We start from the raw sequence: 18,522 nt of genomic DNA on the forward strand, positions 1-18,522 counted from the left end.
TCCGCGCTAAACTACTAAAGCATCTCCCGGGGATCGAACCCACGCCAGAGAGGTAACTGGATTAGAAGTCATCGACTCTAACCCCTCGACCACGGAGGCGGTTTTTCAATTTCTAAATTCAAATATTGATGTTAATACTGGGCAAAACTTGAATCAGACATTTCCAACTATAATTTAAAAAATTATGTCTATTCACATCTTCCAAAAACACCTTGTACATAAAAAAAGACTAACAAAGAAAAAGATTTCTAGAAACATAAAATGACGATATCATACAAAATATACATTACTAGTATGATAAAGACCTCTCTTTAAATTCTGTTGTTAAGTTGGGGTTACACTTCAGTTAGAACAGTTTTACCTAAATTAGTACTTACAATAGAGTAAAACAACAAAAAACATTATGCGAACATGTATATACAGATGATTATAAATGAAGATTCAGTCCTACATCAAATGATAATTTCATATATTTTTCAAAGATTGCTGCACATGTATTGTTCCCTGGGCACTGTACAGTGACATTTTTTGTTTTTGTTCCAGTCACATGTCACTATATGTCTTACACAGTCGTACAACAGTTCACTACACTATATGTATTTAAACTGTGTAAACACATGTTTTTATCATAGAAAAATGGCATATATCTTCTGTGTCTACATATAGTCACGATGAACACATCAAATATGTTGATTGTTTTTCCATTGCACTGTCTAGAGTTGTTTCATTGTGTGTGTAGTTACATGCCCTCTCATTCATCAATGTATGGTAGCCAAAATGCCTGATAAATGTAACAAATCAAAACTATTTTATCTCACAGTAGAAAATAAAATGGAAAATTTAAGTAGAAAAAAAACTGATAAAAAGTTTGCTACAGTAAATATTTCTTGCTTGAACTAATATTAATATTATTAATATTCCTACATTTTAAAGTTAAAATTGAATATGATGAACTACGTCATTTTGTGAACATGTATATTATAAAAATCTTCAAGAAAACACTGTATGATGTATTGTGAGTACAGCTTAATTTTACTTAACTTATATTTAAATTCTTTTAAATTTGAAATATTTGTGGGTTTGTGATAAAAATTAAAAGAAGAATTTACCATATTTGTACATGACGTTGACAGCATCATGAATTTAGGATTGAACCCAACACATTGTACTGGTCCAGGATGGTCACAGCTCATTGTCGCAACCTTAGCTCCACTTTCCGTATTCCAGCAGTGTACACGGCCATCTGTTGAACCGCTGAACACAAATTGTGAATCTGGACTGAACGACACCTCTAATGGTATACCTTTTGTGTTTGTATGTCCCTAAAATAATTAAAATCTTATATTATACAGTAATGTATGATGATGAGGTGAATATCCAAGTCTATTGACATTGCTAATGTGATTTTCACAGAGGCCAAAGGCAACACAGGGAAATAGGTAGACCGTTGTCTTATAATAATAATTTATAATGGTATTATGATAAACGTAACCTGTAATAAGTCTAGTAACATGCTACCTGCTAACCTGTTGTGTTGTTTCTTCACATTGAATACAAGTTGGAAAAAAATAAAATTCAAAACTATTTAAAAAAAAAAAGATCATGAACCTGAATCTATGTATCTATAAAAGAAACTAGAACTATCACTAAATGTGATTAATACCCCCACAAGACTGCTTCGGAAATGAGGATGTTACTTGTAACAGAATACCTTGTAAAAGAATTGAAATATAGAGTTATGATTGTGGGCAATTAAAGATAGTTGTGGTTCTTATATGTTGCATTTCCTTTCAATGTGGTTGGCCATTGATGAAGTTTAATTGAATTACTCTGCAATAAGTCCAGAAATACAAAGAAAAGGAACAAAGGGCAATAACTCTATAAATACTGAAGATAGAATTATCGTTCTTGTGCACTGCACTTCCTCTTATTGTACTTGGTCATTGTATGAAGTTGTTTTGAATTCCAACCAGTACGTTTTAAGTTATGCTCCTGACAAGAAAAAGTATCAAAGGGCAGTAACTCTGTATTTTGTCAGAATGGAGTTATGGCTCTTGTGCACTGAACTTCCTTTTAATGTCCTTGACAACTGTATGAAGTTGTATTGAATTCCAAACAGTAGTTTTCAAGTTATGCCTCTGGACAAGGAAAAGTAACAAAGGGCAATAACTCTGTATTTAGTCAAGATGTAGTTATGGTTTCTTGTGCACTGCACTTTCCCTCAATGTGCTTGACCATTGTATGAAGTTATATTGAATTCCAAACATTAGTCTTCAAGTTATGGTCCGGACAAAAAAAGGCAATGGAAAAGTAACAAAGGGCAATAACTCTGTGATTACTTTAGATAGAGTTATGGTTCTTGTGCACTGCACTTCCCCTTATTGTGTTTGACAATTGTATGAAGTTGTTTTGAATTCCAACCAGTAGTTTTCAAGTTATGCCCCGGACAAGGAAAAGTAACAAAGGGCAATAACTCTGTAATTAGTCAAGATAGAGTTATGGTTCTTGTGCACTGCCTTTCCTCTCAATGTGCTTGACCATTGTATGTAGTTATATTGAATTCAAACCATTAGTCTTCAAGTTATGGTCCGGACAAAAAAAAAAGCAATGGAAAAGTAACAAAGGGCAATAACTCTGTAATTACTTTAGATAGAGTTATGGTTCTTGTGCACTGCAATTCCCGTTAATGTGTTTGACAATTAAACGAAGTTGTTTTGAATTCCAACCAGTAGTTTTCAAGTTATGCCCCGGACAAGGAAAAGTAACAAAGGGCAATAACTCTGTAATTAGTCAAGATAGAGTTATGGTTCTTGTGCACTGCACTTCCTCTCAATGTGCTTGACCATTGTATGTAGTTATATTGAATTCCAACCATTAGTCTTCAAGTTATGCTCCGGACAAGGAAAATGCAACGGACGTCTGGACCGACCGACCGACAGACCAACCGACCGACCACCGGGTGACTCCTATATACCCCCCCCCCAAACTTCGTTTTTGGGGGTATAAAAATATATACTAGTATACCCATCACTGGAAAAAAGAGAAATGTTCAATTTTGAGCTGATTGATGCTTGTACTTATATTTAACATTAAAGTATTAGTCACATGGTATTTGAATATTTGAGACCAAACTTAGGATTGTACTAAACAAATGCTGTTCTAATAGTTCAAATACCTTCTCCACTTTTGACACAAAAAGAATTAAGATCTTGGAGTCGAGATTAAAATCTTAAATGTGTACGTAAAACTTAACATCTAATAATAAAACTGAGAAAAATAACCCCTTAATAAGAGCTTTCTTAGAAAATCATGATGGTCACTAAAAATCTTGTCAAACTTTCTATTTAAACAGGAATAAAATCTAAAACTTAGTCTTATTTACATTAATTCTCTAATGAAACTACATGTAATTAAAACAAAAGATAACATTGCCTAGTTTTTGTTCAGAGGTAAAAATTGGAAAAAAATACTGTTGCACAAAAGACAAAAAATTTGAAAACCATGTCTTCCACTAAATGCACAACAACAGAAAAACAACAATAAAATAATGAGAATAAATAACTGTTGCAACAAGTGTTTAAACAAGTATACCCCACTCAAATAGTTCTTTACAATTCTTGTATAGGAACTCTCAAAAGGGTCATGTTCAAGTTCTTTCTTTTTTCCAGGTATCTGATGTAAAGGTTATAGTTGTACATCAAAACAATTTAAATGAATATATACAGTACTATGTGTACTACGGTAGCTAGATTTTTTTTATTTTTACCAAATATTCTACAGCTTCTTTTTTTCCAAAGCTAGAATTGTTTACAAGCACATCAACAACTAGATAGTCTTTTGAATTACTGTATAAAGAAAACAACTACTTCTCACCAGTTAATATCAATAAATAAATCAACATGTATCAGTTGGCGTAAAACCTCACAACTTTGACTATTGTAAATGTGCAATTACTTGATTTTGTTTCAAACAAATCAGTACATATGCAGCATCTGTAAACTAAAGATTCTTATATAACCAAATAAATCTTTCTTGATTCTTATATAACTAAATAGACCTTTCTTACAAGTTTCTAAAGTATCATTTATTGTCTTGTTTTGTATCAAGTTGAGTAAAGGACCCAATTTCCATTATGTGCATTATTCTAGACCATCTATTGGTTAGAAAATCAGCTTTATTTAAATGACTAAATGTTGCAAGCAGAATCGTACATACAAAAGGAAGTATTTAGACTGGGGTAATAAATCTCACCACAAATGTTTGTAGAGGAGTTCCCTGGAAGGCATCAATCAGACGTATAACCTGACCATTTGTTGATACTACTATCAGTTTACCATCAGGACTAAACTTCATCCCTGTCCAATCACAATCTTTATCTTGTGGTAGTTTAAATGTTGCAAATGGACCCTTAAACATGGAAAATTTGAAAATAAAACAATGATACATGTACCTAGTTTACAAGGACAGATAGTTTACCAATCCATTTAACCAATAAACCTAATGGAACCAACAGTGTTTAACCTTTGCTACCAGTATTTAGCAATACAATCTGGCATCTGTCCTAGTGCAGTCTAACAGGCTCTACTGATGGTAGCTCAATTTTTGTATTTTGATATTGAAACTCCTTTTTAAATTTTGAGTGAATTATTCCAAATTCAAAGCAGGGCTATTTTATTGCACAAATTCATCAGTTTAAGGGTTAAAGGCACCGGTGTTTATTTTTGTGTTTTATAGTCACTTCATTAAAAGTTATTTGCAGCTATCCATAAAACTGTACAATAATCACTTAAAAGTAATAAATCAAAATTTAAATGTCTTTGTCTCTAATAAAATCTACAACATAAAGTGCAACTTCAGACATATATCTTTTTAACAAATATGATCTTATTAATTGTCTAGTTTAAAAAGCTTTTTTATTTACCATTGACTTTTTTTCCAAGATGATTTGATCTCTTTGACTTAACTCGTAAGATTATTTCATTAAAAAACAAATGTGTTTTAAATTTAAACATATTTCTTACCCTGTCAAATGAACGAAGGTCATAAAGTTTGACACATTCCGAGTTTATACCAGCTGCAAAGATAAGACCTTCAGGATCAAAGGTTGCCACTGGTCGACCTGGTAAATGCATCTGTCCCTGAATAAAATATTCACCTTGATAATACATTATAACTTTCAGTAGAAATCTTTAAAAATGTTCCTTGAAAAGCAAGTGACACATAGCATTACCTGGCTATAATACTCATTTATTGTTTAAGGGTCTTTATCATTTTTGTAATTTTTGTCTTGTTGTCTTGTAAATATTTGTAACCACTTTTACAAAGGAAGATGAAAGTAACTTACATGCATAATTTTGTTCTGACCTCATCAAACTAAAAAGTATTTTTTAGGGAAAAAAATCTTACACAAAGCGGTTTTATTTTCAAACTTGCGTTGAACCCCATTCATGCTTTTCAAACCATTTGAAATGCATCTTGCACTGCTAAGAAAATGAATAAAGAACATATGAGCTGTGCCATGACAAAACCAACATAATGGGTTTGCGACCAGCATGGATCCAGACCAGCCTGCGCATCCGCACAGTCTGATCAGGATCTATGCTGTTCGCTTTTCAACACTATTACAAGTGGAGAAACTGACAGCGAACAGCATGGATCCCGTTCAGACTGCGCAGGCTGGTCTGGATCCATGCTGGTCGCAAACCCACTATGTGTGTTTTGTCATGGCACGGCTCATATTATTAATTTACCTGACAGTTTTGTGATCTGAGATCCCACAATCTAATGGTCTTGTCCAAAGATCCTGACAAAAATGTGTCATTTATTGGTGACATATTCAGACATACTACCCTAGAAAATATGAAAGCAAAGACACTATTTTAACAAATATCTTTTCAAAACAAACTTTAATTTTATATTATTCAAACACACATGAACAGACAAATCTAATATCAATTTAATCAACTGAATTTTCATATTTCATTTAACAATTAAGAAAACCTACAATGAAGACTATCAGTAAAGAAGAGTACTTTAAAAGTTATTGGCCTAGTGGTTAAGATGAATGCCTCTCAATCCAGTAATAGAGGATTCAAGCCCTACATAGGTTAAGATTATGTTTCCTTGTATGTCACAAGGGTGTGCAGTACTACTGGTTAATTCCAGGACTTAGGAGTTGTTCAAATAAGTTACAAGCTTTTTTTTACAATCCAGCTGAAATAAGTACATGTATTATTTTAAACTAAATTAAACTGACAGTCCAGGTAACCGACATTGTACTGGTAATTTGGTGTTGTAGTACAGTTTGGTCGCCAGTAACGAATCTTCTCCAGTAGCGAATCAAAATCGTTAAACTTACTATCTATAATTATTATTGTCAAAGAAAATGTTATTTAAACGCTGTTATTGTTTTCAGGAACCTTTAGCAGATATGAATACACTTTGTTTACTTTCGATGGTGACCTATTTATTTTCCCATGATGCTATCCGTGTTACAGGTACCCGACATGTACACAATTGTAGCCTCGTTTTGAAACATAAAATTCGGAACGTCATACTGCGCTGATTTAATTTGATATTTCTTTTCAAAAGCTTAATAGCATAATTAAAGGTAAGTTTCCATAGACCAAAATAAAACAAAAAATACAAACTAATAATAATGTTAAACAATTTATTTTCGCACCAATGTAAGCACATGTGTAGTCGCCAGTAGCGGTTAACAATAAAAAAAAACACGCAATATGGCGGGTAAACTAGGCAACATGGGGGTCGTCTCAAACATTATTTGATCTGTCAAAATTACTTTTTCCATTCATTTCTTTTTTGTTTTATATGATTTTACTTATAAAAAACTCAAGTTTACAAGCAACTGATTATTAACATATGTTTAGTCAATACAATCTGTAGACAGTAGTATATTAAGTTCAATATTACATAGTTGTGTATAAAAAGTTTTTATTTATGAACTATAATTGTTCATGTAGGCCCTACAGTTATTTAATTTTATAAGATATAAATATTACATTTAATTTCAGATTATGGGTCCAAAGCATAAAGGGCCAGGAACTCCTACCCAGAAAAAGGCAAAGACGATTCTAAAGAAGTATGGTAGAAGAATGACCCCTGACAAGAGACAAAGACTGAGGAAGGCATTATTTAGTGTAAGTAAGGAAGGAAAATCATTGAGGAAAGCAGCAGAGGAAAATTCACTTACTTATTCCTTTCTGTATAGACGTTATTCAGGAAAAGTAGACTTGTTTAAGTGTAAAGGTCCAAATTCTGTTTTTACTGAAGCTGAGGAGGAGAAAATGGCTGAGTGGCTTAGTGAAATGGCACAGCGTGGGCTTGGTTTAAAACCATGTGAATTTTTAGATTTTTTGGAAGATGTTGTGAAACGAGAGAAAAGAAAGACACCTTTTAAGTCAGGTCGGCCTGGTAAGAAATGGTATTATGCATTTCTTAACAGAAACAAACATATTATCAGCTCCCGGACAGAGACTGATTTAGAATTGAAGAGGTCAAAAGTCACCAAACAGAAAACAGATGAGTGGTATAACAGGTTTAAGGACTTCCTTATTGATAAGGAGTTGATCAATTTGCCTGGCAGAATCTGGAATGCAGATGAAGTGGGATTTAATATGGGAGCCAACAAAAGTAAGGTTATTGGGCCTGCGAGAAGAGATTTAGCAGTACCTCACATTACAAGTGGGAAGCAAAGGCTAACTGTTATGTTTTGTGGTAATGCTGCAGGACAGATGTTACCACCCTACTTTGTCTACCCAGAGCCTAAACCAAGGGGATACAACCCACTGAGTGGTGCATTGGAGGGAGCAGATATCGCTTACACCCAGAAGGGATGGATGAATAACATAACATTTGGAAAATTCATCGATCACTTCGACAAGTTCGCTGGACCAGAGCGACCTATCGTCTTGCTTTTTGACAGTGTGAGTAGTCACATTGACCCAGACATTTTTCTAAGTGCAAAGGCAAAAAAGGCATCGAGTTATATAGGATTGTGCCAAATGCTACCCACTTGATGCAGCCTTAGATAAGGGTGTTTTTGGGCCAATGAAAACAAAATGGCATGGTGTGTGTAGAAAATACACCCGAGAAAATCCAGGCAAAACAATTGAAAGGAAAATTTTGCACAGAAACTAACAGAAGCATACTTACAGTTTTACAAACCTTTAACTGTAATTAATGCATTTAAGGCATCAGGCATCTACCCTGTAGATAGCACCGTGATCACCAGTGATATGTTAAAGCCGTCATTGACTTTCAGTGATAGTGCGTCTGCAACAACACCTGAGAGTACCTCAGAACAACAAGCATCTGTGACTGAAGAACAGTCAAAGGCCAGAGGTGCACTAGAAATGCTTGAAGAGAGTCTCTCAACTCCTGCTAAGGAAAGGTATGAGACACGTCTGAAGGAAGGATATGATTTGGAAGGAGTATCACCTTGCTTTGATGTTTACAAGAAACTTCACAAGAAAGCATTTCCAGCTATAGACTCACAGCCATATAGTGGTCTTGAACTTCTTGCTGATGCAGCAATATTTCGGAAGGACCAAGAACAGCCTCGTCCTAGTTCCAGCTGTTCCATTGTATCACCAATACTGTTGGAAAGCTTGAAGTTGCCAAAGGTTGTAGAGCCCCCAAAGCCTGTTAGAAAAACTTTAACAAATATTCTTCCTGATAATTTAACATCAGCAGATAGTATAAGAACTTTTTCTCTGAAACAGATAGAAAAAGTGAAGGTATTTGCTGAGAAAGAAAAAAAGGGAAAAGAGAAATACATTAAACAAAAGAGTAAACAGCAATGTCCTAGCAGAAAGAAAGGTTCAAGGTCACTGTCAGCAAAGGGGAAAGTGCCTATGTCTGCCTCTGAAAAACTCCAGAAAGATGTCCAAAGTGATAATGATGATGTGTGTTGTGAAGCTTGTCACATGACATATAAGGAGGATGAGGAACTGGGTTTGGGTAGAGTGTGGGTAGAATGTGACCTTTGCCAGAAATGGATGCATACAGATTGTCTCAATTATGAAATTAATGAAAATGACCCATTCCTATGTCCTAGATGCTATAAAAACTGACACTAAGTGCTAAATATCACTATATTGAGGTAGTTTAGATGAATATTAGTTTTTTTCCTGTTAAACTTTATCTCACTAACCAATCACTAAGTTCCATTCATTTTTTTTATCAAGAGTGATTAAAGAGTAGCAAATTAAGAAAGTAAAGCATATAAATATATATATATTGTAAAACACTTTAATAATAATAATAACAATGTGCATAATAATACTATTTGTTTCTTTTTTAGCCTTTTGAGTTATATAATTTTTTTTTCTGGTATTTTTTTAGTATTTAAATGCCTTACTTATACAATATTGTATCATTAATACAAAAGCTGTATTCCGAGTTGCTTAGATATAATATATTATATTTTCAGTGTTATGCAAATGATGGGCCCCTCTACTGACAGACCTACAAGTAGCAGATGTGACCAATCACCTGTTGGGAAAATGCCTTCAAAAACCCCCACAAAAATTTTACTGAAAAACTGTGTTATTAAAGGCTATCATGTCTTTCAAATCCGTCCTCCAAAAACAAATCCACCTACACAACTAACTATTGATAGAGAGTACACAAATACCCATGATGCAAATGCTTGTCTTGTCTGGCTCCCACCTTTGGAAACATTCCCAGAACATATTCATGATCAGTTCACTGACGAAAAAAGACAATTAATTTTAAGTGATGTAGCCGGGTTACCTATTGGACATGTGCCTAAATGTCTCAGTGAGGTATTTTGTTGATGTCATGGATAATGGTGGCAAGATATTTGCTGAAGTCACTGGGGGACCCAGTACCTAGTTTTCCACCATGGCCATCTAAAGACCAGGAAGGTGGTGGCATGTTTTACCTTGCCAATACTCGTTTTTTGATATTTTGATATTGATGTGTTTTAATAAACTTAAGAAATGTTTTTGGATAATGTCACTGAGGGCAAGATTATGGAACTTCTGAAAGAACTATAAGCATGTTAATTTGTTATAATCACAAGCATATGTCTCATTTTATTAGCAATACTAAAGGATATAGGCTAGCTTTTATTAAAGGCGTTAAAGTACATCTCATTATCATGTTTTTTTGCAAGTTTGAATATGTAAGTTCATTTTAATAAAAATCAGCTGTTTTCTGTCAATATTGTCTGTTTTGAGAAAGTCCCTGCATTCAAATGTCACGTGATTCTTTACTGGAGATACTGATTCGCTATTGGGGAATCAGCGATGGCTAAAAAAGAAACTGAAAGTTATTCAAAAGAAAGGTTTTTTTGGATAAATCTGTGTTTATTTATTGCATGTACTAATAACAGTAAGAAATATGTAATGATAAATTAAACATCATTATCTTACATCGAAATTTCAGTAATTGTTCCGGAAGTGATTCGTTATTGGCGACTAAACTGTACCAAAGTACATCATCAACAATAATGCCTGTAATGCCTTGGAATTTTAATACAATCCAGTGTGTTACAGGGTTCCCGCTGTCGCTCGCCAATGGCGCCAAATGCGACAAAATATTAATTCTGGCGCATAAAATCTTTAATTGGCGAATTTTACTGGCGCCAACGTAAGATAAAAGCATCCGACAACTAGTACACTTAAATGTCATAAGCGGCCGCGTCAATTACATAAGCGGCCCAAATGTGAAAGGTCACGCGCTATTAGTTTGTTTATCGGTACCGTATAATCAATTATGTCATCAATTGTGTGACACTTTGGGAACATGTGAAGATGAGAGTGGTAATTTGTTAATTGGAACAATTTACGACTTGGAGCACTGATAATTACATGTGTGGTCAACAGGTGTTAGTAGCAAACAGAGAAGTGAAAGATCGTCCCTGAAAACCTTAAACTTTAGGTAAGTTGACTCAAATAATTACAGTTTTAATATTAAATCGGATGGCAATTAAAGGAATAATTTCACTAATGATTGATCTAAAGCCACTGTTACTGCAATGTTAATATTTTCATATCTGATTGTAAAGGGCTGAAGTGTCTATTCATATGCAAACCCTATTAAAAAAATAAACAATATTTTTTATTGTTAAAAATACTTAGTATATATTTCATATTTTGTTCTCATTGATTTTTAGATGAAGTCAATTTATAGTAATGTTTTGTTTTTTTTATTTTGTATCTGTAGATCACCAGATTGTCGGGTAGAAGCTGTGAAAGATCTTGGCTCAGTCCAGCCTGTGAGAAGAACTGCTATACTGGCAAAACGGTGGAAAACAGGATGACTAACTTAACATGATGTTCTTGATTACATCTATGCTGTCATGTGTATTTTTTTAAATAGAATTTGAAAACCACATAATAGTATGTCTATATTTTAGATAATAAACATGTGCAGCTGTAATAAAATGAAATATTATAAATATGTGTTTGTAATCATAATGATATATAACTGCTAGCATATCTTAGCAAAGATAGGCATGTCTCCCTTGCAGAATTATTGGCTCCAACTTTGGAGCCATTGGCTCCAACTTTTTCTGATTGGCGAATTTGGTGGCGCAAACTAATTTTGACCCAGAGGGAACCCTGTGTTAAATATTAAGATTGTATATGGCAATCATGATATTAACTACACAGTACATATCAATTTTGTACTTACTTTTTAGTGTGTCCTGGGAAATACCGGATATATTTGTTGTCATGCAGTGATAAATACCTTATAGTATCTGTAACAAATTGGAATGTTCGTGTTAAAGGTCACATATATAAATAAATAAATAAATAAATATCATGCTGCACCAATCAAAAATATGATGTACCAGTACATATTACAACTTTAAAATACATCAAATAGTAAAAAATGTTATTTGCCTCATAAGTATATTTTCAAATGAGAACTTAAGGACGTTTTCTGGAGTTTTCAAATAGACATATAGGCAAAATTAAAACTGTTCAATAGAATTTCTTTAAACTTGGCATGTTGTTAGAATATGATAAAAGAAACATTTTAAACAAAAAAAAAATTGGGGTCACCATTCTCATTTTCGAGTTATCTGCCCCTGAATTGGACTTTTTCGTTAAATTCAAGGGCAGATAATTTACAATGAAAGGAAACAAAACATTTTTTTTTCTTATTTTCATGAAGCTTATCTTCGTTTCAGTCGATATGCAAAATTTCAAGAAGGAATTTAGAGTAGATAATTTTTTTTCACTTCTTATGTTAACCTGTGCATTTTTTCTTAAAAAATAGCCTATTTTTTAAAAATTTAAAGTATATTTATTTTCATTGAAGTTTTTTTACAGAAATAAAATAAGAAATTGCATGTTATTATGTATCGTACGCAACAATAAAAAGAAAAACATAATTCAGAAGTTAAAGTAAGAATTTATTTTAGTATGTATAAGTTATCTGCCCTTGAAATGACCTCAAACAAGTAGAAAATTCTCATTCAGGGGCAGATAGCTCAAAACACGAGAACGGTGATCCCAATTTTTTTTCTCTAAGAATGTTTCTTTTATCATATTCTAACAACATTCCAAGTGAAAAGAAATTCTATAGAACAGTTTTAATTTTGCCTACATGTCTACATGAAAACTCCCGAAAACATCCTTAACTAATTTTCAATCTGGTTACCAACAACTTACATGAATGAATGGTATCATAACATGTAGATCTCTTTACTTAAAGTAAAGATTCAGGGTTCTCACTAGGACTTTAAAACATGGAGTCCATGGACTCCCAACCCTGAAAAAGTTGGAGTCCAAAAGCGCGTCGCAATTAATATGTTTACAGATTAGTCATTCAATGTTCACAATAGCATTGCTGATATTTTGAATGTTCAAGAGACTTCCAAAGTAAATAGTTATTCAAAAGAAACTCTGAACTACATAGTATAATTATTGTTTTGTTGTTAATATTTATTATGAAATTATTTCATTATAATGCATCAACCCATGGAAATCGGTTTTTTTTCTCCACTTTATACCAAATCAAATTTTTCTCTGGTTAAATAAGTCCACTCTTAAGACAAAAGTTTTGTTTTTGTTAAAAAAAACGTAAATGTAATAAGTCAGCGTTTAGTGGAATGAATAGGAAATCGTGTACAGATTCACACAGTGTGTAAAAGATTCATCCGATCGACGATTATTTTTTAGCAAATATCTTCAAAAGGGGGCTAATTTAAGATCGACATTTAAAGATTTTAATGTTGATTAAATAATAAAGAAACAATTCATTCGCATGTTTGGCTTGGAAAACCGAGAATTTTTGCGAAATTTTGGGTTTCTGGCGAAACGTGAAATCGCCGATGTTCGGGATCAATTTTCGGATAGAAGAAAAGCGTATGTGTACCTGACATTTCGGCACAATATCTTAAATTCTTAATACTCTTATAGAAAGTTTTTGTAAGAATGAAACTAAAGCAAAATTGTGCCTAGAAAATGCCAAAAATATTCGACAATCATTATAATGCCGAAAATATTCGACAATCATTCAAAATTACACTCAATTGTAATTTGAGAAAACAGTCTTTAAACTTGCGGCGTAAATAGTCGATAATTTTATCCTTTTGTCGGTAAAATTTGCTAATTTCCAATCAACTGTTGATTAAAGATATAAAATTATCACCTCATGATATATCTGGTTATTACTGTACTGTACAGAGAGTGTATACATTATTGTATACATTAGTCTGATCACTATTGCGTGATAATGATCGGAAGCGTTATCGCTGATTGGCTAATTGCTTCACGGGTCGATGTGCATAGGACCGCCTACCTATAGACTGACACGCGCTAACGCATTTGTGTATTTGTGGTTGTAAACAATTGGTAATGTTTATGCGTCCCCGGGCAAAATTAAGCGTACGTGGAATCCTGGCTCTGAAATATTTGCGTCCAGCTGCAATAAACATGCGTACCGGGACGCCGAAATATGCGTCCCCGAGAACCCTGAGATTGTTGTACATATTGGTCAAATTTTGTAAAACTCTTGAAGTCAACCTTTTCTATTAAAAGATGATTAAACAGCATATTAAGTTAAAAGAAAACAAGAAATTATAATTAAGTAACTGCTGACAACTTACCATCAACTTTTGTGGAGCTGTGTAGGGCTGTGTTGACAGCATGTGTGTACCTGATTAGATCAACACCATACTTCTTACTGTTCAATGTTCTTTTTGGTCTGAAAAAAACATTAGATACTACATGTACATGTATAAAACATAAAGAAACCAACTTACTAGAGTTTTGAGAGAAAGATTTAGATTGGTTTTTAACATTTCCTTTCTTCCAAATTCCCGCGAACTTTCCTTCTTCACTTCACTTCGTCTTTATTCTCTTACGAGTTAAGATATACTATTCTACTTAGTACATAAATTCTTTAAGTTTATTTAATAGAATTTTTGGAAATAACTTATTATTAAGTTATTTACTTTTTGTATTGAGACGCTGTGGTAAGATTATTTTCATTTGATTCATTTACTTGAAATAATTCTTATTTGCATCGTTCAATTGTTGTATTGTTGTATTTTATGTATGTTTTTATTAACTTGTATTACGCGGAAAGTCCGAGCGGGGCCAAAGGCCCCGCGAGGGCTGCAGCGCTCTTAGATAACATGTATGACGCGTATCAATTCAAATGAAATCACATTAAAAGTAAATGAAAGTTTCAAAAAAATATATATCCTATACCTAATGAGCTGTGAAAAAATCCTTAGTTAACTGGGCGCCGCCATTTTGAAATCCTTTTGAGCTAAATATAGATATCACAGCGCTTTTAATGAGTGTCTACATAATTCAGACTATTGCTAGCAGACGCATGCTTAATAACACTTCCGTTGAAGAATGATGTACAAAATCAGAAAATAAACATTCATTTCATTCATTCATTTCATTCATAAGAACTAAAGTAACGATGATAAATGTAAAAAGTTACTTTTAAATCCTTTTTGATAAATTAGCACATTAAATATAACATAAAAACAACATATATGTGATTAGAGATTTACAGAAAATGGCGGACGGGATTTTCCAAACGCCGACGCATGCGCAGTGGTCCCTCTTCCGATGATAGGTTGAACACCACCAATTTATTCGTTTCTGTTTACGGCATTTACTTATTAACGAATTGCATGATAGATCTGGTTAACATGTACACTAAACATGTTATGCTTAAATCATAAATCATAAAAGCTTTCCGCGCCATAGGTAGCACCTAATTTCATATTATAACCATGTATTTATGTTTTTAGGCTTTATCTTCGTGTTAAATTAAATTGACTAACCTACGCCAGGAGTTTCTATTATTAATTCTACCCTGTGACATAAACATACGTGGACAAATGCAGTTCCTGCCGGGTATTCCGATAACGGTACAATTGCAACTTTTCATTTGCCATATTTCATATTAAAAGACTGTTTTATTGTGAGGTGAATCTTCTGTGGTAAGGTATGGTAGTGTAAACACTTAACTTCACTAATCTGGGGCAAATTGTCATTAATGTGGTCGTTATGAGGCGAATAATGAGTGGGGCAAATCGTTATCAATTCATTACTTCAGGCCTAGCTGGCACCAATTGAATTCCATAATTAAGATCATAAGTGCATTACACAATATCACATGAAGCAGCTAAAATGAATTCATTTAGAGATTGGTTAGCAAATGAACGTCAATAATAGAAATAATTGTCATAAAAGCTATCAATATTAGTCGCGAATTTAGATGACGTGAACTTACGTTCCTCCTTGACAGTCATATATCACAATCGAATCGTCATCGCTGCTAGAAATCAATGTTTCACCATTCGAAGAGAAAGTCAATACTTGTTATTTTATCCGTATTTTCTCTAAATATTTTAGCAACACGGAAATTTCTGGCACAACATTCTCTGTCAATTTCATTTCGTCGATGAACATTGTTGACATTTAAAGACTGGTTCCATAATATTCATGAACCAAGAATGAATGTTTTGATACAGAAAATGATAACCAGTTTAATGAACGCCAAAAATTAAGTTATACGAAAAGCTTCTTTTATCCGAAAATAATAATAATAATAATAAACACTTTATTTCATGAAGGTAACATATTAAGGGAAATACAAATTCTTATTTACAAAAATGGCCCCTTTCAATTAAACAAGATAATGAAAGTCACAAAATATGTACAACACATATTAAAAACAACATAAACAACAACCCTTTCAAATTGACCAGACACATGCATGCATCAGATTTTCATTTAAATTGTAAATATCAATCAAATATTTTTTTTCATATTTCTTTTAAAAGCATATAAGAGACGAAGACTCTTTAATATATAAAGTAAAATTATTCCATATTTGCATTGGGGCATTATTTTAAAAAGTTCTTTTAACATAATTTCGTATTAGATCTTACATGTATTTGTTTCTATTTGTAGTTGAATCTAAGTTGTATACGTTTGATTTTTTCGAAAACACTATGATATCCCTTGAAAATTTGTAGGAAGGAGTCAAGTCCTTGTATAGATTTAAATACTAATAATGCTGTATGATACGTGCATCTATTTTCGAAAGTTAACCAGTTTAATTTAAGGAAAAGCTGTAAAGAAGGCGTTTTAACTGGTTTACACAATATTATCTTTTTTTTGCTGCGCGTTTCTGCAGTTTATTCACTTTTTCAAATTCAGTTTTTTTACAAGTACTCCATATAATACAACAATAATCAAAACAAGGTAAAATATAAGCATTGTAAAACATTTCTTTCATTTCAGCGGATAAAAAGTACGATATACGCTTAAGAGAGCAATTTGTTTTAGTAATTTATTACAGACGTGCTTTATTTGAACATTTCCATTTTAAGTTTTCATCTAAGTAAATACCTAATAATTTCTGTGATTTCGTTTGACTTAGGCATGTACCTTCTATATTTATATCTAAAGAAGGTTTTGAATTTTTAATTTATTTTCTGACCCTATTATAAATACAAGTGGTCTTTTTCGGATTTATTGCCATGTTGTTTTAATTTACACCATTTGCTTATATTATCAACATCACATTGCAGAGTTCTCTGAATCACTTCAATTTTTTTATTTGATGCATGCATAGTTGTATCGTCAGCATACATGTCTATGTTTAGAGTGTGTTGTACTAAATGGCATATCATTAACGTAGAAAATGAAAAGTAAAGGGCCTATATAGACCCTTGAGGGACCCCTGATTTCACTGTTCCACTATTTGAATGACTATTTCCATATTTGATAAACTGTGTTCTATTTTCAAGATATGATTTTGAAGAGTTTAATCGAGGTGTTTGAAAATTTGTACAATTTTAACTTATGCAACAATATGTTGTGACTCTACCAAATCAAATGCCTTCTTAAGGTCTAAAAAATACTGTGCCTATCAAAACAGCCTCATCTAAATCGTTAAGGAAAGGATTCTATGAGTCGTATTAGAGCTGTTTGACCAAGAATGGTTTTTTTCTGAAACCCGACTGACTTTCATGAATAATATTAGTTTCGTTATATATAACTGGTGTAATTGTGATGCAATATGCTTTTCAAAAAATTTTTTGATATGGTTGGCAAAATTGAAATAGGTCTATAATTATTTGGATCTTCTTTTGGTCCATTTTTGTAAATTGGAAGTACATATGCTTCTTTAAGTTTATCAGGAAAAATGCCATTTCTAATGGAATTATTTATTATAGAAGCTAAGCTTATGCTTAAATAGTCACCAACAGCTTTAAGAATACGCGGGGCCCAATTCCATCATTTCCTGTTGACCTTGTTTACATTTAGTTTAATCAATAAGTAGTTTTACTTGGAATGGGCTGATTTCATCAATTATAAAAGTAATGCCCTTGAAGTTTTTTTGTTCAGTTGTTCTTCAAGTGATTGAAATTTTCTGTTTTAAATTTGGATTTGTTTAGGAAATCAGAAATATTGATAAAATGATCATTGACTGCATTTAAAATATTATTTTCCCCAGTTATATATAATCTATTGTTATGGAATTAGGCAATCTGATATTCCCCGTTAGTACCATTATCCGTAAAGTAATATCTTTAATATTTTTCCAAAGCGTACTCGGGTCTTTCTTATCCTTGACGGCATTATTGAAGTAATTTCTTTTGTGTTGTTTAATTAAATTATTTGTTTTATTCGCCAAAGTTTATATGAATCTCCACTGATTAGATTTTTTTATAATTATCTCTTTTCAAGCGTGCATTTTTAATTTCTTCATCGTACCAATGTGGCTGTGGTGTCCCTTTTTATACGTTTAATTTTAAATGGTGCATGCTTTCACTAGAATATTATTTATCATGTTATAAAACAATTCTATAGCTCATTTGGATCATTAAATGTCTCTATACAATCAAAATTAGAATCAATTAGATCGCGTTGAAAACGATTCTGTATCAAATTTAGCAAAACTTCTTATATTTTATAGTTTTGTGATTACCCGCATGTGTGCTAGTATTTCCTCTAGTGAAACATATTAAATAATGGTCAC

At 32.7% G+C, this 18,522-nt stretch overlaps 2 protein-coding genes across 2 annotated transcripts; one reads left to right on the forward strand and one right to left on the reverse strand.

Moving 5' to 3' along the window:
- Nucleotides 1-570: 570 nt before the first annotated feature.
- On the reverse strand, nt 571-15,926 carry LOC132723314 (WD repeat-containing protein 82-like). Its single transcript, XM_060707995.1, is given in 10 exon segments — nt 571-781; nt 1,110-1,322; nt 4,252-4,407; nt 5,022-5,138; nt 5,751-5,850; nt 11,686-11,752; nt 14,111-14,208; nt 15,763-15,839; nt 15,841-15,900; nt 15,903-15,926. Coding segments are annotated over 10 exon segments (942 nt in total). The 3' UTR covers nt 571-751.
- LOC132723313 (jerky protein-like) lies at nt 6,300-8,039 on the forward strand. The gene is made up of 2 exons (XM_060707994.1): nt 6,300-6,610; nt 7,035-8,039. Exon 2 carries the CDS (start codon nt 7,038-7,040, stop codon nt 8,037-8,039), a length of 1,002 nt encoding a protein of 333 aa, XP_060563977.1. The 5' UTR covers nt 6,300-6,610; nt 7,035-7,037.
- Nucleotides 15,927-18,522: the final 2,596 nt, after the last annotated feature.

This window comes from Ruditapes philippinarum, unplaced genomic scaffold (genome assembly GCF_026571515.1).
Source record: "Ruditapes philippinarum isolate M1 unplaced genomic scaffold, ASM2657151v2 ctg184_1_1_1_1, whole genome shotgun sequence".
NCBI classification, from domain to species: domain Eukaryota; kingdom Metazoa; phylum Mollusca; class Bivalvia; order Venerida; family Veneridae; genus Ruditapes; species Ruditapes philippinarum.